This window comes from Porites lutea, chromosome 2 (assembly GCF_958299795.1).
Source record: "Porites lutea chromosome 2, jaPorLute2.1, whole genome shotgun sequence".
Lineage (NCBI taxonomy): Eukaryota > Metazoa > Cnidaria > Anthozoa > Scleractinia > Poritidae > Porites > Porites lutea.
The window spans coordinates 15,578,054-15,601,151 of record NC_133202.1 but is presented as its reverse complement, the minus strand read 5'-3'; the positions used below and the strand labels follow the sequence as shown (position 1 = coordinate 15,601,151).

Genomic DNA, 23,098 nt, shown 5'->3' with positions numbered 1-23,098 from the left:
TCGCAAAAGGAAGCGATAGATGTTATCGCTGATATGGGATGCACTCGTGAATCAGAAAAGCGAAGTGCGATTGTTCAGCTTGAACGAACGTGGTGGAAATTGCGAACAGAATCGAATGAAAACAGTATTTAGAGCTAACGAGGTGCTGAGAATGTGACAACTAGCGATCCGTCGAATGTTGCTGTCTGTCTCTCAAATGTGTCTCTAATGTTTATGTTAACACCTAATTAAACAGGCGCGAATCCCGTTAATTAAAAGGAAGAAGGAATTGATAAGATAGGGCGAAAGGCAATTTTTAACTGCGATAACAGTAATATTGGTTTATGAGAGAAGTATCGATTATTTTCTTTGTTATACCCGTTGCTTGAACTCTTACGATGGATTTGGGAAACGCAAATTTAAGAGCGCTTTATTGAAAGTTCAACTTAAATACTTATGAACTTTATATGCAACGTTTCGCACCCACTTCGCTTTTTCCTTTGGGTATTGTCCAAAGCTGTTACATTTTCGTAACTAATTATTTTTCAAAAAGAGTGAAGTCCTTCTGTTGTGACATTCCCTAGCTTTGTGCCGTTAAAACAAAACAAAAGAAACCCAGATAAAAAAAGCAGCATGTTGTATCATTAAAAAGAAGTAAATCAAAAGGTTTTTACAGTAAATAAGTAAAATTACGAATGTGTTGGGGGTGACTTGGATAATGCCGTAACGCGGGAAGATGTCATTAACCAGCATACGTTCAGAAGCGCCAAGGCTAAGTGTTTGTATTAAAAAGTGTGCTTCCCACATGGCTAATAAAAATAACAATGAGAAACAACATGGTTTTAGCACAATGCCATGTCCTCGCATATTGTAAGACATTGTTTACGCTTTTCTTCGGAGTAACGTGCATTGTCAAGTTCCCTTTTGTTGCATTCTCAGTTTAATCTTGGCTGTATTGCGTGAAATTTCCAATGTTTCGCACTGCAGATACTTGTAAAATCGACCCCGAACGTTAAAATATCGACATTGTTAGATGTGTCCATTGAGGCATGGTTTAATGGCAGTAATTTTTGCCCAAGAGTAGAAAACGAACGTAGGGAACGTTATGGCTAAGATTTCCCTGCGTTTACGGTTCAATCACCTACGCTGAACACAAAAAAATAAACGCCATGTTTGTGGTAACGGCTAGCGTATCGTCCAAAACAACACTAACTTTTTTAAAACTGATTTCTTAAGGAGAGAAATAAATCTCTGATTTTTGGTTGTCGGAATGACAACTTTTATTTGACGATTGATAAAAGTTTCAAACCAGTCTTTGTTAAATCATCGATGTTATTATATAGAAAGAACTTGTTTCAAAAAGGGACAATTCGTTGTTCATGAACAATTGTACAAGTATTAATGACATTACATTTATTTGTCAGTTTTGTGTGAAAAATTATTTGTTCGTTGGAAGTTTTTGCGTGAAGGGAATAAAAAAATCAAAACGAATTTTCACTTAAAACTTGTAACATTAGCGAAACGAATGAGGCAGAAACTTTTTGAAAGCAGATGAAAGTCTCCAAACTTTGAATAAATTCCAGTTATACACGTTTTCCTATAGACAATCTCGCCGTAGTGTGCTCTCATACAAGAAGGCTTAAATGCGGAGAAATTTACTTTTGACCGCGTTTAGTTTACGCAACTGAATAAACTTTCATTTTACAATTATCTGGGATGGCAGATTTGTTAAAATTGGCTAACTGAACCAGCGCTGAAATGAGGGGGAGAAAAACAGAGTATTTGGCAATTCCAACTTTCAAAATCAAACGTGAAAGAGCCAAGCCAAGCGCCGAGAGGATCTTAGTGCTACATCCGTTTAACTTTGAGGGACGTTTTCATCACTGCTTACTTAGACTCTAAGTAAACTACAGAACAACAAAACAAATTAATTTTAAGACGCCACGCTTTTATTTCTCTTCATTTTATATTACACAGTTAGGAATTATATATCCTCGTCACAATACCCGTCTATTTCCGATATGTAATAATTTGTTACGTATTCGACAGAAAAAACAAAAATTCTTACAAAAAGTATCCATATATATTTATACTTGTAACTGTATTATCGTATAGAAGCGCAGCTAAGAACTATAATTTATATATAAGCCGTCTCAATTCATCGTTATATTTTGATGGAGATATCAATTTTAGGATTCTCTTCAAAAGAGTTTGCCTCACTTTAAAGTGGCAAGCTCCATGCAGCACTATAAAATTTCTGCACTTTAGTTGGATATACATGTACAGTATCTCTGATTAATTTTCCTCTTACGAAAAAAAGTACAAAACTTAGCACAAATGAAAATAATAACGTTGTACATCGTTCTTGGAATGTCAAAATACAATGAAGTTTAACGAAATCGCCTTGTAGGGCGTATTGCAGAAGTACTGTAAAGGACAGAACGGAGAAAGACCTTTCATCATTTACACTATATTATAACGTACCGCGTCGACAAAAATCATGGTAAGAAAGGTAGCAGTTTTAAAGCAAGTCTCCCTGATTTAAAAAATCATTGTTTGTTGGTTTTGTTCGGCAATTCAAAGAAACTTGAGGAACGTTTTTGTCAGTTTTGATATAGTGGGCAGTTTCTTTTCGCGTTCAATTCTCGATTCATTTAGATTTGAAGGCGTCAATCTCTATGTACAGTGTTAGGTGACTTTAGGATCCACAATCAACACAATTTATGTTAAAAAAGCTCATTAATTTATAAAGAGAATATGGTGTAGAGTCAATTCAGTAAATTAATTTCAATTTACTAAAGTCCTTGGCCATGTGCCTCGAAACATGGGTAATCCCAAGCTCTTAGGTCACTGTGTGTCTATTTAAACAGTGAAACAAGTAGAGCAGCGAATTTCGCTCTCTGCTTACTTGTCGAAGCTGGCATGCGAATGGTTTGCTGAGGCATTAATTAAATAGCCTTGTTCTGCCATGCGTTTGGCATGTGGGTTAGTTCTTAAAATTTGCAATTTTGACAAAACAAAAAGCCCTAAGTAAGAAATACTGAAAGTGAACTACTCGTGTTTCTTGAAACTAAAGGGTATGCGATTAAAACTTGTACGAGTTACTGTTGTAAATCAACTCTCAATCTCGGCGAAATGAACTTCAGCGAAACTCTCTTATTAAATGACAAACTAAGCGTTTGATCACACCGCAGTTATAAATATTCAAAAAAGTGGAAAAATAAATATTTCAGGTGATCTCTAGCTTGTTTTGCTTCGAGCGCAGGCTTGGATGTTAGCAGTTGAGGCGACGAACTTTATGTAAACAGTACTATCTTATTGATCACGCTCAAAGAGTAGGTTCAACGGAGATATTTAGAAATTGTTTTGTTCTGTTCCTTGACGTGTCCACTTGTTTTATCGCATTAAGTGAATTACAATCTTTGCATAACAATGACCTAAACAGAATGTAAGTTTGAGACCGAAGATTAGAGCATTGTTGGTTTATATAGGCCGTAGATCTAGTGTCAAATATAACCCGCTCAATCTGGACTGATCTATGACCAACTTCAAGCGCTTCCTTCGAGATAAAATAATTTCTTTATGAAGTTGTTGTTTGTTCGCAACATACGCATGCAAGCAGCGTTGTGCATATATTAGGCAAGGCACTGAAAATTAGGAGAGTGTTTTCGATTTCGCTTCAGCGATTTTAGCAAGCCTCAGCTCAAAGATTTTTTACGCTACAGCATAAAATTGGAAGTTTGTAGCGAGATTTGCTCTGTTACTTTATGTTAATCGAGGTATTGTACCGTTTGTCAGAAGAAAGTCATTATTTTCATTGTAAACTAGAAATTGTCCCTCATTAAACCGCATTTATCACAAGCCCGCGCTCTTTGTAGGAAACGGAAATTTGCTCCTATAAAGAATACAGAAAATTGAACTGGACCAAACTGAATAGGCGTTTTAAAGGCCTATTAAAGTATGGTCCTAATATACCGTCGAACACTAATATACTTTACGCTAACGGAAAAGAATACAAACTAACGAAAACATTCGAGCAAACTTGCACTGCACTCGCGATTATAAATTCATTGAGTAAAAGTGTTACGTACGCTGACAAGATTTGTCGTGAAGTCACTTTGATGATTAAGTCCCTAATTTTATCACTCTATCAGTTTCCCTAAAATTGAAAGGTGTGGCAGAAATAGATAGAAATTTAAAGCAATACCGGGACATAAGCCACTGGTCTGGACAAGTCCTGCTGTGGTTGCCAAACGCCCGATACACGCTGTCCGCTCAGGTCCGCCGTGGAGACTGTATATCCAGTAGATTTGCTCGGCGCTTCACTGCTCGATGCCGTTGGGCTGGGCGATCCAGCGGTGACCGAAGCGCCGCGTGTTTCGTCCACGCTAGAAATTCTCTGCTGCATTGGTGAAGGAAGAGCAGATTGGAAAGCTTGACTGCTGTAAAGCGCTCGGTTGTGACTCATGACATCCGCGGCGCGGAACGAATGTGTGGAGTCCAAGGAACCAGCGAAAAGCTGACGCGATGGTTGTGTAACTGAGTGATGACTGTTAACTGCGGTCACATTCGGATAGATGACAGGATACCCTGGTGAAACGGAGTGGTGAAATGCTGCTGCTGCTCCGTTTATTTTGGAATACATTGGGTCGGCGGACAAAGCCGTTGAATGAGCTATTGTTTGAGGCAATTGATTCGTTGAGAATTTATCAACCGCCATCATCGGGGCGCTGTAAGGTGAAAACATCGGAGCCGATAGGTCTTTCTTCTGCAGTGATTTGGGTTTGCGTCGCTTCGGTTTGTACTTATAGTCCGGGTGTTCCTGGATGTGGATTGCCTGCAGTCGTTTCGCTTCGGCCACGAACGGCTCTTTCTCATCTTGCGAGAGCATTTTCCACTCTGCTCCGAGCCGTTTGCTAATTTCTGAGTTGTGCATTCGCGGATTTATCGCCGCGTACTGCTTTCTCTTTCCACGACTCCACACCATAAAAGCGTTCATGGGTCTCTTAATATGTCCTTCTTCTTGCTTGCCCATGCTTGCGGTGTCACTTGCTAATCGGAGTGATGAAAGTTATCTGAAGAGTTGAAGTGAGTTGATCTTCACGCGACGTCGAGTTCAGTCAAACTGCTTTCAAAGGAGCAACCTCGGCCAGTTATTCACTTGGTCGGCCGGCTCAACTGCTACGGTACTGCTCCAGGCGTGATTATGGCTGATGGCTATAATGATATAATAGGACAATGCTAATATTTCATTTCAATAATAATACGAGAAGTAAACAATAGGTGTTAATTATTTGCGTTTGAATTATGCATATTTCCGCTCTCGGCCAATCAACGCGCAGGAAAATTCGGCGGTAAGCCCTTGCGCCGTGCTCTTTCAAGCACGTGCTTTGAGGCAAAATCTTTCGGTTGGCATCCGAGAGTCGCTATTTACAGGCGGACAAGAGCTTTCGCAAAGTGCGAAATACTTATCGCGGGATTAAATCGCGATGAGCGCTGAGTTATTGCAAGTTTCGTTGTGTTTGTTCTCTCATTCAAACTTTCCTCTAATGATAGCACTCGACACCTGCGCGAGCCACGCAGGTGCGCCTTTCAAAGTATTTCAATATAATAATGTTTTCCGCTCAATACCTTCACCCCATCTGCGGCATTCGCTATTGTTCGATTTGCACGTGTTTCATTAGAGGCTTACCTTGCCTTTCTCTGCGTCATTGTCGCTTTTTTTAAAGAGATTTACAAACTTTTCAGCTTTTCTCTATTTAATGGACCCCTAGAATCAATTTGCATAATGAAAGACGCATTGTGCTATCCGTTTCGCGAATAATCGCCACGAACTTCGGATCTTCGAGGTCAATTGGTTTTCTTTCAACGGCACAATAAATATAAAGAGAAAAGAGCTTTTCTAACAGTGGCTTAGTGGTCTTGGTCTTTTGTAATCAGGGATCAAAAAACTAAGAGGGCAAAACATTGGTAAATTTTTCGTCGTTTATTTTTTCGTGTTCGATGTGGGTCGGAAGCTAGCGCACTTTCCTCCTTGATTGCATTAACTCCGAAAAAACACTGATAAATTAGATTCTATCTGATGATAGACCGTAGTATTTGCAGAGTCATTAAGAACTTTGGTTACAGTCGATTTGCACCGCTAGATAAATATTTCTGAATTGAGAATTGGCAAATTTTATTGTGGTCATTGTGATCGCTATTGTCTGGGCCGAAATTTTAAACATATACTTTTCTTTAAGCGTGTCCGCGTCGCAAATAACAGAGAAGTGTTTTTGAATTTCTGTTTATTTTTGCCCAGCGAGACTCCTGCAAACTAAGCGCTGTTCTTCTTTATTTGGGCATTTCCATGGGATTCAAGCATTTTTTGATCACCTTGAAAATTCTGGTGTGAAAACTGTGGGTGTTAGGTTGATTAATAACGGTTCTACTTCCAGTGGACACAAAGTTTATTTGCAAAGAAACGCCACTCGCGTTTGTTTGAATTCGAGCAAATTTCCTTCTGTTTACATTTCTAATAAGCAGACAAAACCCGGCTTTAATTATGTTATTTACTGCGGACTGTAGTCCAATTGTTACAGCCACAAAAATATAAGGAAAAGGATTTAGCTGTAAACCATTTCTAATTGGGAAAAGTTGAAAATTTCTTCCTCCCCCACTGTTAATTTACCACGAGATAGCGAGAAGTTAGAAGATGAATATTTTACAAAAGGAAGAAAGGCTTACCAAGAGATCGGCTTTTGTTTTCTTTCCTAGCCTTTGTTTTAGATGAGTATCGACAACTTCAATTGTCGATTGAACTAGCAGGAAAAGACTTTTCCCACCCGTGATATTTCTTCATAATTAGAAAGCTTGCGATAGGGGTTAAACCCAGCGTTCCCTAAAAACGTATAACTTCTAATTAAAAAACGTTGCAATAGCTCGAGGCTAACCATACAAATTTAAACTCACTGGTTTTCGAATAAGCTGCTCCACCGAAAAATAATATATATTACTCTTTATTTATTTTCAGTAATCCTTGAAATATTGTGATACTTTTTTTGCGGATTGTGTAAATAAACTTTGTCCAATGAATTAACAAAAGTCCCTGGATTGAGATCGGTATAAGGCGATCACTTGACAGAAAATAAACATACTACTGAACCTTTGCTTGCGGCGCAGAGAAGTAGGTTACATCCCACCTGTCGTGTATTCGAGAAAAGCAATTTAAATTTTAAAATGAATTTTTAAGTCCTAGATCCTGGGCGAGATTATAAGGACATGCAGACAAATTGAGGAATATTTTCCCTTTTTCTGATAAGGAACGCTCGCGCACTTTATGTTTTCTTTTCTTTGAGTGTTGAACAAAATTGTTTTAAAAATTGTGTTATCACCTAAAAAGAATACTAAAGCATTATTCTTTTTACTTGGCTATGCTCTAAAAACCCGAATAAAGCAATCTTTATTGCCGACGCGATAACTGGAATAGAAAAGAATCGTCCGATAACATTTAGCAGTGAATTTACACTTTCTTGTTTGCAAATACAAAATATTTTAGAATTACAACGATCTAGAGCAATCTTTAAAAATTATCACCTTAATCGCATAGCGGGATACCAGTTATCGCGAGTATTCTGCCGTCCCGTGGCGGCGAAATTCATTCCATCTCTGGCGACCTCCAGTTTTCATAACAACGGACAATGGAAAAGCCGTTCAAATGACTATTGAAAAAAAGGCAGCAGTGAATGTTTACCCCGCACAGAATAGATGTAGAATGAAGCGATTTGTTCGCTAATACGACCTATAGTTTCGTCAATTTGCATTTGTGGCAAGTAAAATTCGCCGTCAGTACAAAGGACATGCTAATAAGCATCGAGAATACAGTAGTTATGAATCGTGGTTTTGACATTAAATTGGTATATTCGTTTGGATTGAAAAGGCTAACATAATAATTCGCGTGGAATAGTTTCGGTTAACAGACTAAACGGCGGAGGCATTGAAATGGCTGTCTCGAGACACTCGAAGGAAGGAAGTGAATAATATTGCTTTATAAAACCACAAGTGACAAGAAAGAGTGGAAAATGATTATTTTCAAGTAAGTTAGAGTATGGCTTAAAACGTTAGAAATTGCGGAAAGAATGACATTTAAGAACTTTGTTATTTTAGAATTTTAACGTTCTCCTTTTCGTTCTGCAAAATGTTGAAACGTTAGGCATTCTGGACAACACCTGTTTCGGGAAAAAGGAGTAGAATGAAAGTTTGTTGGTCATTAAGACAAGAAATCACTCTGGTTTTCCATTTGTGACTGGCCTTATCTACAACCAATTACTTTCTCTCTCTTGAAAAGCGGAATGTGCTATCAGTATGACCTTGACAAAACCGTTAATAGAAAATCGAAAAATGTGTCGACAGGCATAAATTTAACCAGAAAAGTAATGAAATAAAGTGCAATTTAACAACGAATTAGTAAGATCGTGGTGATGTGGAAAACGATAAGAAATACCTAGTATTGCTGCCTAGGCGGATAAGTATACATCATTCTTCAGTTTACTTCTTAATGTCAAAAATTTAACGAATCTAGTTGGCGGTTGATTCAGTCTTGTCGGTAAAACGAAATGATAGGCAAACTCGGTATTTTTACATGATCGCATAAAGGCAGAAGTATTGTGGCCATTAAAATTTGCGTTAGATTACGCATAACACGGAAACTTTTACGGGAACAGCATAAAGTATCTTTTTCATGTTCATAAATAAAACATCTTTTTAACCACCTCATGTTTTCGTTTTCACAGCAAGGGCTGTTTGTGTGTTAAACGAAATGAAAAAGTTTCACACTGGGTAATAGTTCACTTGAAACTGATATATAAGATTTTTCTGTGGAAAATATTTTATACGATGGCATTAAATGGTGATTTTTTCATTAGCTCTTACCGATTATGTTCTACTAGTTTATCCGTGCTAAGACAAGTTGAGTAGTGTAATTTTTACCTTTCCTTCAGCGACTAATTTTCTTGGACGTTTTTCGTTTAATGTAGCGGTGCTGTTTGGAATCTTGCGTTCGACGCGTTATTAAAGTGATTAACTTCTCAGTCGCTAAATCGCCTCGAGCTAAAAAAGGTTTTTTTTTTTCGCGGAATTATTCTCACGAAACCGGGTTCAGATGACTTCCTTATGACTTGAGAGCTGAACACTTGAAAAAAAAAGAGGGAAAAGAAAGAAAATTATTTTGAATTGTTCCATCTTCAGAATTTGCTGGTAATTGTTTTCCTATGTTTATTTTCTCCGCCTTCTCTTTAGTAAGTTGTGTTAAATGTTTGTTTTTTCAATTTCTGCTTCTGCTATGTCTATTTGTGACCTTTCTATGGTATTTTGCGTTTTTCCTGCTTGTCAAACTCTTGGAGAATTTAATCGATTTGTTGATTTTCTCACACACAGAGCAGACATTGTACAAATTATTGATAGTTGTTTTCGATATTTTTTGTCTTTTAAGTGGCATAGGGAAAAGTACAGCTTGGTCAAAATGATTTTACGCCGTGTTCCAATGATTTAGTCAATTTATTGTTAATTATAGCCTCCAAGCATTTGTATATTTTTGGTATTTTCCCAGAGGCCATAGTGTATGATCGCGTATCAATCCCTTGGACGTATTATTTCAAGATTTCTTTGTGTAAAGAAAAATACCGACCACTTCTCTCTTGCTAAATTTGCTTTCGGCAAAATCATTAGTAATGAAAAATACTACTGTAACATATATTCTTCATTTTCCATCAGTCGACGGAGTATCAAAAAATTGCTTTAAAAGTCACCTTTAAACATTTTACTGTTCGGAACTGAAAAAGGCTAATGGGCAGCTTACTTAAAAACAATTACAGTCGACTCCCGATAATTCAAACCTTCAAGGGAGATAGAAAAAAGTTCGAGTTATCGAGGGTAAAATTATGTAGAAAATGATCTGAATGGAAATGAAAATTGCTTCGAGTTAGCGGGAGGTTCGAGTTATAGAGGGTTCGAGTTACTCGGAGTTGACTGTATGCTTCTTGGAAATTGTTTGTATTCGCTTCGATCTGAAGGAAAGACTAAGCGTAGAATACACGGAACGTTTTTCCAAGGCCATTTTGAATTGTTCGGAATTTTTTAAAAAATGTTTTGTTTTGTGACGCCCTTTAGACTGCGCAGTTTGAGTAAAGTTAGACCAAACCTAAAGCAAGCGCTTACACCAATGCGTTATTTAGATAAAAACAAGCTCGTAAGTGGTTACAAACTTGAAAGGAAAAAATTGACTCCTATTGATAGAAAAAGAAAAAACAAACTACTTTAGCAAATGCTGTACACATTAACGAGTAATTAAAGATAAGACTTTCAGACTAATAATCTGCTTTTTAATTCTGTGTCCACAGCTCATTTTAAGAGCAAAACCATTTCAATGTTTTGCTGATAATTCCGAATTATAGGAAGTGAGAAAAAAAAGGGGCAAAGTTCAGAAAAAGAAAGAATATCCTTATTATTTTGCTCAATAACTTTGCGGGAAAGCCGTGTTGTTGTCTAAAGAAAAGAAAGAAAAGTTTTGAGAAGAAAAGATGATTAACATTTCTATTTTTAATGCAAAAACAGACTACTTTTTGAGTCCTAAGCAAACTTACGAATAAATATTCGCAATTCCGAAAGATGAAATTTTCGTCGCGTTATGAGTACAGATGTGCATGCTTTTCTCGGTAAATATTAATGTGGCTCTTTCGATAATTAAAAAAAAACTTAGCAATTTTCATGGTAGCGACGTCTTTCAATGATTTCCGAACTGGGCCGTTGGTTAGATTCGTTGCATAACTTATCGATATTAAGTATGACCTGCGGCAGGTTTTGATATGAATGTAACCATTAGCTCTGTTATGTTATAATAAGAGGTACTCTACTCAGTAAATTTTTAAGTGGTTGCGACAGCTATTAACTGCTCATAAATGCTTTGTTCAATAACGGGTGAAAAGAGATACGGCAAAGCTTAGTATTTTGCTCTCTTTTTTCGCTTTAAAGGGTAGTGAAAAGTGAAATAAGCACATATTTTTGAGAAGCCTCCTCGTGTTCTGGCGACGGATTATGTTATGATGCGTGAGCGTTGAGTGATAAAATTTTAAAAAGAAACAGAAAAACCAAAATTCTACTTTTTTTCTCTTCCGTTCTAGTGGATCAATTTACGTCCAGATTTAAGGGGGGCTCGAAAGATCTTAAGTTGTGTGGGAAAATATCCAAATGTGAATTCTTTATTTATTTTAAGTCGATTCCTTTCAGTCCCGAAGGTGCTCGAAGATAGTTAAGTTTTATGAAAAACTGCTAAAATGCAAATTATGAAATACCACAAAATCGCCGAATTGTATCATGCAGGAAAGGGCGTTAAATATTTAGCTGCATATTTTATGTGATATCGGCCATGCATATGAAACTTCCCTTTCTGCACTCTCCCCCACCCTCCCACCCCCCCCCCCCCCCCAAAAAAAAGAGCTCAACCAATATTAAAATTAGTTTCTATAGACCGTCTCCTCTTTTTCCAAATAAAACTAGGGCCATTTACTTTTGTTATGATAACGTAGCGAAACGTAAAAAAAATTGAAGTGGTTTTTGATACCGTAGAGGAAATTGCAGCCACTCGTAAAATCCTCACAAGAAAACTTTACTGCGTAGAGGAAAATTCAAACAAAAACGTTTCCTTGAAAATAATTTTGCTAGAAAGACCGAAAAAACTCATTTGTTTGATTCTTTGTTTTGATTATCTCCGGTAGATCATCGCCTTCTTGCAAGAAAATACGCCTTTTGAAATTGATGAAAAAATATGGAAATGCAAACACCTCTTTTGTTTCCTGGCTTTTTTCTGGTATTCCGCAGGTAAATAAGCACAGACATTTCCCATCAAAGTTTCCGTTATTTTGCCACGTTAAATTACGCATGTTCAGTTGCAAATTTGCTTTTTCTTTGTATCAGTGAGTGGAAACGAAGCTTTTTCCTCGATGAAAAGTCTCAATTTTTCGTCCAGCTTCTTCCGAAATTCGGCACATACTAGATTGCCCACAAGTAGTTAAGTATGGTCCATTTTGATATGGATTCCCTTTTTTTTGAAGTGGCTATATGTGAATGCATTAAGTGATAGCGTGAATTAAATTGACGCAAATTTGCCTTTTTTGAGGTATACGTTTTAGAGAAATCTTCATTTCTCTGAGCTAGATATAAAGTTAATAAAGAATAAAAGTGTTTGCCACGAAATCAAAATGTTTGGCTCATTAGCCCGGGATAATTGTTCCCTCGCCTTTCTTCGCAGAAAGTAAAAAATGTCCTTTTCATACGAGAAAAACGAAGCAAATTTGACTTACAAAGAACATATTCATATTACTGGCTTAAACATCCAACTCTATTTGAGTATAATTTCCAGTAGAAATTACAGGCAACAAAGAATACTGCATTTACAATTAGCAATACATGTGATCGTACGTGTTCCGAGGGATAGCTATAGTGTAGTGTAAACCAGTGTTGTGGTGGGTATAAGAATTTGAATTCCCCAGAAATATGCTGCCCTTTTTTTCTTTAGGATATGACATAGTTTTTGTTAATTTTCCGATTAGGATCATTTCGGTTTGTTCTCGTATATACCGTATCCTTTTTACGTGTTAAAAAACATTCGGCTTAAATATAAAGCAAAAGCAGTTCAAGAATAAGGAGGCGATAATTATGAGAAAGAAATACGTTTTCTTAAACAATTATTTGCTCAGATGTCTGAACATAGGAAAAAATATTCTTAAGCAAGAAACCAGAAGTCCATATCTTAGGATAATCCTTTTCAAATGCTGTAAAAAACGCAATCTTTTTAATGAGCAACGAGTATATTTTAGATTAGAGAGAAAATTATTGATCTTTTGTAACGGGATGATCTATAACTTTCCAAGTATTTTACAATCTTGAATGAAAAGTGTATGTGGTAAATATCTCTAATCAGTAAATGTACACTTTTCATTTTATCCCCTCTGGGAAAGTTCCCTCCTTTTAATGTTATGTCATCATGTGCTGATACTCTGTCAATTCAGCTGTAAATTATTAAGAAGTAAACGAAGGGAATACGTATTTTTAAAGTGTCTTTTTTCCACAAGGCTGTTGGTATTATTAAAAAAAACGCTAATTGATGACCGACGAGAAGAAATAATGTCACTGAGATCGAACTAGGTTTCTGACATCAATCGTTGTGAAATGTCTAGTAAATTACATGGAGGAAAAGTAGATCATGAATGAGTCTTTTCAAACTGAGCCCAGAATAAAATCAATGTGAATATATTGGACTCTTTTTGGGTTTTCTGTCTGTGAACACCAATAAGAAGAAATAATGTTATCATACTATGTTGCTAACATCTATCATTATGACATTGCAAAAATCTTACATGAAGGAAAAAAAAAAGATCATGAAAGATGGGTCCTAGGACTGAATGTGAATATATTTGATTCAGCGTTCTTTTTTGATTCATATTCAAATTTTTCGACTTTTCTTCTTGTGCGTGTGTGGACGTTTTCAGTGCTATTTCTTTTGGTAGCTACAGTTTTGGTATTTTGAAAAAGCTTGGAATGATCTTTCCATAAAATCCAAAGTATGTTCATTCAAAGAAACAGCTACTGACCAGTACTCTCGGCCCATTAAAGGCAATATTTTTAGTGCTGTACAAAGCTGTTTTAACTTTTGATTCTGTGAGTGAAATCTCTAAATGTTACCGGCATTGATGTGAATCATGTCACCTAAATAGTCGATCGTGAAGTTGTTCCTCTATTTCTCCCGAGAAATTAAATGTCATGTCCAAGATTCACGAAATTCTTCACTTACTTTAATTTTTATTTATTTATTTATTTGTTTTACACTTCCCTGCCTGCAAATGCAACGTGCAAAAATTCTACTTTACCGCCCGCCATTTTAGGCTATGTTCGCATTATACCGGATGGCTTTTGCGCATGCACGAAAACCATACCGGATATGGCTTCTGTTCACACATTAGAACGGTGATTTCGGCGCGATTTTTGTAACGAAGCGAAGCTGCGCCGCGTCGATCTTTAAAGTGGAGAGTCGCATATCGAATAGATGTTCATACCATACCTAGTAGCTTTTCGCGTCTCGTCTAGTACTGAGTGTAAACATAGCAATAGAGGTTGTTTTCTTGTTGTTGCTTTTCTTTTCTTATTTTTTTTGTGGTAACCAAGACAACATGCCTTTTTTTATCAAAGAGCGTAATTGCCTCATTACTTTGATTAATTATCACTCCATTTCATGCGACATGATCCACAAGAGTCAAAACAGCCTTAAATTATATAAATTATTGGCGAGTAAACAAGCCGATTGGGTCTAAGATCAAAAATTTGAATGTAATTGTCGTAATAATAGACGGCTGTCACTCAAACGCCCATCTGGCGTGAATGCCTGTTTCAATGGTCGCGTGTTGTTGAAGCACGTGGCGTGTTAAGTCGCCATCAAAACAATCTTTGCGTGCTTAATTCCTGAGTAACTTCATATTAAGCAATATTTCTTAAACGCTTGTGTTGTTGATAAAGTTCTTATTGTTGTAAAGAGGTTTTCTTTTTATATTACTTCTGAGTTTGGTGTGGAAACCGGATTAAAAGTATCACTTTATTATGATGTACAAAATTAATCTAACATTTGACTGTTTTAGTGAATTGAATCCCTATACATGAATGTTTGAATAGAAACTACTAGTTTTAATTTTAGCGATAATATGTTATTTGAGGTTTTGAGCATGGCAAACTTTGAGTGATACATATACGCACCTAAACCTTAAAGAGCCTTTATGTGTCAAAAAATAGCGAGATCTCAGGTTGAAAATGTGCTGAACTAGGTAACAGTTTTGTACAAAAAGGAAAAATTCCCTTGTGGTGTCGAATTTCATCATCATTTTGTGCGCATTATTTCGGTGATATATAAAAACATTGTTTTGTTTCCTCAATAAATAAAGACGTAAGATGGCGTGTAATGTTAACCATCACACATTAACAACAGCAAACAGAAAATAATAACCGCGGTAATAATTTAAGTTTGATATTTCACTCTGCTGGTGTATTATAATTACGTTATGAAAGGTTGCGGAACATACGGTAAAACAACGCAAAACGACGTTTATTTACAGGCACTTACAGTTCCCCCTGCGAGCAGAGGCTACATTTCCAGCGCTATGTGAACTGGGGTACCAAAAGCAGGTTGTTTCGCACGCCAGTTCACGCCTCCGCTCGTAGGCGGGTATCTCCATGCATACTCCTTTCGTCCGCTTTTGTTCTTGTTCGTTATTTTCTTGACAATCTCTTCACCTGTGCTTTACTTCTTAACTGGGAAAATGAATGTATCGGATAAGCTATTCATTAGCCCGCATGGCAGGCATTTGAAGGCTTGGGAAAGGAGAAATTCAGTACGCGCGAGAAGCGAGGGTCGTGCGCGTTTTTGCGCTGTTTAATTTCGTCTTTTCCTTCCTTAAATCCTGCAGCGGAGGGTAGGCTGTTCAAAAAGTTTGATGTTTATGTTCATGGACTCCTGTTATGTTTTAATAGCAGCGACCATGGACCTTTTGCTCAGTAATAATCATACATGAGTTCGATTGTTTTTAGGTTACAATGTTGCCAACTGAACTGAAAGAAAAGACAGTAAAGCCTTTAAATCGTTCGCTTTTGAGTGGTGAGAAGAATGTATAAATTCTCAGTATGGTGGGGCTTTAGTTAGCCTAATCTATTTTATTTATTCAATAGTTTTCTATAATAGGCTTGTTAAAGTTTTCTCTGCCACTGGAATGCTGGCCGTTGTGGAATTGTCACGGTTTTATCAGTTTTACAAAGCCTCTCTCATTGGAAGCTAGCCCTTTGTCATCAGTTAAGATTTATTATTATTAAATATTGTTAAAATTACGAACAAAACAGCTTGAAAATTACCACGATTATTGCTTAAAGCACCGTACTAGTGTGTTTGCAGTAGGAAAAGTTGAACGGAAAAATCAGATTATCATTTACTAGAGCACGCAAGAAAAAAGAATATGGAACTGTTAAAGGACACCTTTTCGATTATTTGATAACTAAATTTTTATTTCATTTCTGTAATTTTAACTTTTTGTGAATCAAAATAGCTGATTAATACCCTTAATCTCCTTTCAAAGCATAAATGAATAAGACAAGTAAGTCTTTAGCAAGCCATTCGTTTTGATTCTTAAACGAATTCCTTGTTGACCTCTGTCAGTCCGTAGCCCCGCGTGGCCCGCTGAATTCCGTTTTTTTTTTCACCTTTTCAAAAAACGTTTTGTATTTATTAACAATCTGTACGTAGCGGGAAGTTAAATACGCAGGAAGTTAAACGGCCTGTAAACAGCTGTCACAGATCACGATATCGCATTCGCCTTGTTTAAACAACATAAACCGCACAACGTGTTCCTCCTGCCCGGTTCTTTTGTTTCACGTTGTCGTGTCACTTAAACACTTAAATAGCTTAAGGGCCACCTTTAGTAGGAGGTATCTAATATCAAAAATTTAGCCTTTACTGTCTTTGCCGCATCCATCCATACTCGCGCAGTCCGTCATTAAACACGCGTCTTACTGCCGGTTTGACGGCGTGAGCTAGCGCGCAAACAAACTGCGTGCGTGATATTTCAAGCGACTTTCACTTGACACTGGATTTCTGAAATCCTTAACTTTTCCAATCCGAAGTAAGAACCAAGATTTAGTAGTTAGAAAACTCTAAATGTATAATTTTCAACTAAAGCAAATTAAAGGGCAGCAATCACTGATTTACCCTCCCCCTCCCTAACCCATGGTAAAATAACAACCCTGCTGTATTACTATCTGAACACAAGGTCAATTTGTTATTAAGTTCATTGTCTGACGAACGACAGGGAAGAAAGTTACGAGTTCATTCTGTGGGGATTTCTAAAGAGATTAGCTTGTCTTTGTCTGGGTAGAACACTTCATTATCCATGAATGTGTGAAAGCCGTGTTTGTATTGTAGTTAACAAAGACTCGCGAAGACATCATTTATAATATGATCTGTCACAGAAGAGTGGAAGATCGTTTTGGTTTTGTAAAGAAAGCTTTGGTTACGGAACTCTTTTAAATGAACTCTTTTGTACAGGTATGAACGAGCCTTTGTTTTTCAGTTTGTTTATGAGTCACGTAAAGAAAACTATCGCCTTTTTATAAAAAGAACAAAGGAACATGTGTGAGGCGCGAAACACGGAAAGGAGAAAAGCGGAAAGATGACCACATTTTGATCAAAACAATTTCACGAGGAGCGCTTGGTTGAAAACCTCAAACCTCTTGTGATTTACATACTGAGTGTTAATAATTCTACCATCAAATCAGTTGACGTGATAACTAATATTACGTTGTAAAAATGAAATCATTAAGGCAAAAAAGCATCTATCACTGTAAACTTTTGCAATGAAAACTGTAAGGGCGAGTTTTTTGAACGGAGTTTAGCCCGTGTTTAACAAAACCGCGTTCTAAGCCATTTTCAGTTTGCTAGGAGTTCAATAAAGCATATAGCGTAGACTGAGGAAGCACTTATTTCCTGAAGTCAAACCTCTAAGAAAGAGATTGGAGGTCCAATGATTTCTTACTAAAAAAAACCACTGTCTAAGATACAGGCTTCGTTTAAATAACCAACTTTAACTCTCTACTCAGGCGGTCAATAGCTTTAAGCCTGAAGTAAGCTGCAGAAGGTAATCAACGCGAATAAAGTTTTCAACTCGTAAAGCGTCAGTTGACGCCTGTGTGTACCATCAAAGTTCTCGTGAAGCGTTTTGCTCGAGTCATGTCCGTAAAAGGGCTTGGTTATTTTCGTTTCAGAGTGCGATCTCGGAGATGCATGGTTTTAATATCCCCAAGCCTGATCATTCAAATGAAATCCAGTGGCCAATGTCTTCTGTAATCAGACTGTTCATGTTGTATATTAAAGGTGTTTCTAGAGTGGATAAACGTCCGCAGTACTGCTTTTTTCTATGTACTTCTTATAGACGTGAATGATGGTCATTAAAAGTTAATGTACGGTTGTTTGAAGCCTGGTTTTCACTAGCTAGCTACGGATGTTCAACGCAACCTGAAGCAAAAGTCAGCCGTTCATGTTTTATCACCGAAATATAAACGAACACCATCGGAAGCGCATGCAATCTTTGCGGAACATTAGAGCAAGAGCATAATATTGATGTTTGCATGCAGGCCGTTTACACAAGAACTCTTATCCTTGCGCTTGTATCGCAAGTGAAAACCATGTGACACCCGCCCGTCTGCCTTCACGGCCTGCGTGGCAGAAAATCAAGTGCTTGATTTCCCCTATCAGCCTTCCAAAGCGGAAGGTTCAATCTTTATTGCCTTAACTTAACATTGCCGCGACGCATTTTTGCTATTGCTGGGAAAGCTAAACCAAAAGACGGCTGCTAGCACGTGTTTTCTTTCCCGCGCTACCCGCTATATACAATGAAGCATTTGCCTGGAGTTCTGATTGGTTCATCCGATTGACTGCGCCGTTTCATTCAGTTTTCACTTGCTGGCTTGATTCTTGTTGAATTGAATGAGAATGGTTTTGCCTTTTTACAATGATAACCTGTCTCTTCAGGCGTTTGTTCGAGTTTTTGGTCTCTCGCTTTCTCTTTGCGCTTGTCTTGCAAGGGCAAAAAAATATCGCTTGTTTTGCACTCTCCAGTGAGGAAAAAAGGTTCCATGTTACGCATTTACGTCTTTCTGCCCCTTATCGTGAAGTTACGCAACAGGACGGGAGAGTATAGAAGACGGTAAACCTTGTGTGACAAGCGTGACAATAAAGGTTCCAAATACTTTATCGCCAAACTTCACCTTCCTTTAAGCAGATCGTTTTGTAAAACATTCATGTTAAGTGAAAAATCACGACAGAACACGCAAGTGATAGCCGTGTCACGTTTGTCACCCACAAACGTTTTGCCATCCTCTTCTTTCAGCCGTCCTGTTGCGTAAACTCACTAATAAGTTCATATGTCGAACGCATTTGTTTTTAGTGAATACCGTTTTTACTCGAAGGAGTGTCTGCCCCAAATAAGCGCCTCACTCAGAGTAAACGAGCGCCACTTCCTCCTACACTGCACTACGCATTACGGTAATGCAGCGCTAATAATGTTTATTGTTATTTTGACAATTGTTCATGTGAATGGTATGACTAACTGGAATAGGATCAGACCTTTAAAACTTACTTTCACCACTTTCTTACCTGTTGTTATCGCTCTTTTGCTAAACAACGTAAAAGGAAGGAAGATTTCTTGACGAAGAACTGTGTTATTCACAAACAAACCGTTTTGAATCAGCACCACACCCACAAGTCGAACAATACGCGCTGCGGCTCTTATTCGAGTAAATAGGATTGTTAGTTTTCTGCTTTGTTCATGCATCAGGGTTCATCGAGCAGGCTACAATAAGGTAGTGTTTTAAGCCCAAAGAAAATTAAGAGTTCAGGCCTGCGTTATGACAAAGCACTTATTAACCGGGTGTCAAAAGGGATATAGGACGCTCTAGTGAATGTGAAGGGTTGTTCAGCGCGTACAGGAACCGGCTTCTATTGAAGTTTTTTCATGAGCGAGACATTACGCCAAAGGCTCTTATAAACACAAAAGAGTGCCCTGTTTGATCACGTATAATGGTAATTAATTTATTCTTGACAGACCTCATGTCGTTATGAACACTTATCCACTCGAGTTTCTAGGTACTTATGTAAAACCAACTTTAGCGGAATCTTCTCGAACTCTGTTTCAAACTTTTACGTTAGTCGACCGCAGTTGCGTCATCGGCTTCGTATATTAAAAAAAATAACTTGTTTCTGCTTTCGAGGCTAAATGAAATTTCAAGTTCATGAAAAAGTAATAATAATACGCTGATGGTTATGCCACGAATTCACAGTTTTAGCTACAGTGTTAGGATGGATCATCGATTCCAAAAACCAGTTACTGATCTGAGACACTGAGCTGTACTCCTTGAAAAGGATAACTTTGTTTTTGTTTCTTTAATTCTTCGGAGGTACTGCATTATCCGGGAAGAACATTTAAAGAAAGTCTCTTTGCGGTGCTTTTGTATGTGTGGTTATTATGCTGTGCAAGGTAGACACAACTTCAGTCTTGTAGACGGAGTTGTAACGTGTCATTGGGCCTGAAATAAAAGCTATACCGATCAGGGGCTGCACTTTCGCGCGGTGAATGCGTTTAATATGCTTACAAAGCGGTTATAACTTTTCATTCTGTGCCTATTATCGTAAAGTGTGACCATTCATTGAAATAAAAGCCATTGAGCAGTACTTTATGGTGGCGATACTTATTATGCCGACACAAAGGAGATCTAATTATTGACTTCAAACATGGCAGTCCTTAAGTGTGACAATCCTGGAATAAGCTTTACCAGTTTGTAGTACTTTCCTGTGGTTCAGTTTTAGTTTGTTGTATAAGTTGACTAAGATGCCATTATCTGTAGATTCTCGGGTCTTATAGTGCAATTAGAAAAATTAAATCTCTCGACTAAGTGTGACTATTCACATGAAATGTCTTCAACAGCGCCTTTCTACATGTGTAATGTTGTGAGTCTCCTTTACACAGCTCGTCTAACATCGAAGCGTGTCATCATCTTAGTGATCATCCAAGTTGCATAAAAGTTTTTTTTTTTTTTGAGGGAGTAACTGTCTGACTGTCTCTTTTATCTCTGGCTTTAAAACTTCAGGAAACTTTGAACGTGACCTTGATAAAAGCGTTTCCGAGATCGCGTAGCTGCTGTTGTTATCTTTAGTTGCCGGATAGTTGAAATATCAATTGTTCTATTGTTGTAACACGTTTCTTTTAAGTAAAACCGAGTTACTTTTGAGAACTTTTGAACTGAGCTGCGCTCACAATATCACCCAGCTCAGTCGTGACATTCGCCTTCCTCGATTTCACTCTCTCAAACGCACCTCGGAGATATCAGAACAAAAATTCTATACGAAGGTGTTTCGACTTGGAAATAACTTATAGTCAGGGTAGTATTAAAGAGAATGTCTTACCTTTATCGAATGGATGGAACGTTCTTTGTTTCGAGGCTTTTTTACTTCAGTGACGCGTGATGATTTGTGAATGACTTTGTTTTGATGATATACAGCTCGTATTGTTTCGACCGTTTTGGTTTGTAACAATGCTTCGTTTTCAAAACCAGTGAGCCGCAAAACCAAAGGCGCCTATCCCAGTTCACCGGTACAATATAAAATTCTCATTTTAGCAACACTTGATTCGTCATTCGCGACTGCGCTGCTTTTTTGTGTTCAACTTCCTCTGTTTCGTTTTTCGTTTTGTCTAGATGTTCAAATAAACTCAACTTTCAGACAGTACTTTATTTTCGTACAGTTATGATTGATTAACTTCTGGTCTTGCGGACCCAATGCAATATAAAATCCTAATTTGAGATCGTTTCAATTAGTGCTAACTTAAGGAGAAAATTAAGGAACAGTTGGTCGTTGGACGTGTAGTTTTGATTTGCTTATAATAGAAGGCGTTACGAAAAAAACCCTTTAATACCGAAACGGACAAAACGGTCCAATGAATCACTGCAAACGAAAGTTTTATCGAATAGTAGTTTGATTCATCTAACTGCTGTTTGCTACAAAAAAATTGCACTTGTCCTGGACCAGTTCTTGGGACTAAAACAGAAGTTTAAAAAATGATTTTTGGTACGCCTCTGTGATTAATTAAGAGTTTGGCGAAACAAACTCTGAAATTGTCGCGTGTAAGAGAGCGTGTTTCAAGAATGAAAAATCAATATCGTGTGCTACGCCGCTTAACATGCGGATATACTTTGGTCACAAGTTGGATACTTCCTTTTTTAAAATGAAAATTATTATAATTAGTCCACAAAGGGTAAGAAAAACAAGTGGTAAAGAAATAACATTAATAATAAGAAAAAAAATCAACTTAAAGCGTTGAAAACGATGAAATTGTTTCACAAAAGCGATCTGGTATGTTTCCTCTTCCGAAGCCGAAAGAAACGTGAAACAATATCATGAAGGTCATTCAGGTACATTGATGTCACAGTGGTTCTTTTTTCGTGTATGTTTTGACCATAGTGGGGATCGAGAGAATTCCATGAGAGTAGAAATATTAGGAAGTACCGAAAATCCTCTATTAAGCCCCCCTTGGGGCTTATTTATTTCAAACACATTTGAGGGGGTGCTTAATAGAGACGGAGGGCTTATTTGAGAGAGGCCGGAGGCTTATTTAATTTGCAAAGTGGAAAAGCTCAAGTACAAGAAGTTGAAGGCCATTGCAGGCGAGGATCAAAAAACATACAAACCTCGAGTTGGTAAATATACCATCCCAGATCAGTCCACAAGAAGTTTCAATTATTAGTGAAGGGGAGGGGAGGGGAGGAGAGAGGGAGGCTTAAAAGAGAGGGGATCTTATAAATTCCTTCCCCTGAAAAGGGGGGGCTTATTAGAGAGAGGGGGCGTATATGGGAGGGGGGGGGGCTTAATATAGGATTTACCGGGTAGTTAATTTAAAAGAGCACAATATTGGTCACGCAGTCTTGCCGAAAGTCAACGCCCATTTTTAGCAAGCCTTTTTTAATCTTTGTATTTCAAGGATATTGTATGGTTAGATGGCTTGTTTACTTAAACGGATTTGAAACGCAATGTGTTCTGTCACGGTTAGTTCAATCAGCTATGTGATTCCCCCTTTAATTGCCATGTACACACACTTAACGCATGCTCTTAATAATTATCCGCTTATGCTCTTAATAATTAAGCGAACAGCCATGGAAACTACCCTCCTGCCGCCGCCATAACTAGAAGACCCTGGGGTCGAGGTTGACTGCCGAGGAAATTAAGACGGAATCCACCAGGAAATTGAGTAATTTTAATTTTCAGTGGACAAAAACCTTGTACCAGAATAATTTAAAGAATATTGCATTCTTTTTTACATTTTCAAGGGCTAAATATGTAATAAGTCATCTGTAAAAACACCAAAGAAAATTTCTCATGGGAACCCGAGAAAATGAATGTAAAATTTCACAAAATTACATCTTACACGTGAACTTTTCGGAATTTTACCTGTGCTTTCACAATTCTTGTGAAATTTGACATTCATTTTCTTGAGAATTAAAATTACTC

The 23,098-nt window shown here is 37.5% G+C and overlaps 1 protein-coding gene across 2 annotated transcripts; it reads right to left on the bottom strand.

Annotated features, from left to right (window-relative positions):
• Positions 1-1,906: 1,906 nt before the first annotated feature.
• On the bottom strand, positions 1,907-21,148 carry LOC140927849 (uncharacterized). 2 transcript variants are annotated; one of them, XM_073377533.1, is made up of 2 exons: positions 21,002-21,148; positions 1,907-5,196 (listed from the first exon to the last, which is right to left on the bottom strand). In XM_073377533.1, exon 2 carries the CDS (start codon positions 5,012-5,014, stop codon positions 4,175-4,177), a length of 840 nt encoding a protein of 279 aa, XP_073233634.1. In that variant the 5' UTR covers positions 5,015-5,196; positions 21,002-21,148; the 3' UTR covers positions 1,907-4,174. The 2 variants fall into 2 exon arrangements, with proteins under 2 accessions (XP_073233634.1, XP_073233635.1); XM_073377534.1 differs by lacking the exon at positions 21,002-21,148 and adding an exon at positions 19,196-19,462.
• Positions 21,149-23,098: the final 1,950 nt, after the last annotated feature.

Coding starts and splice junctions, on each gene's coding strand:
- LOC140927849 (XM_073377533.1), bottom strand. CDS start 5,014: ATGGGCAAGCAAGAAGAAGGACATATTAAGAGACCCATGAACGCTTTT.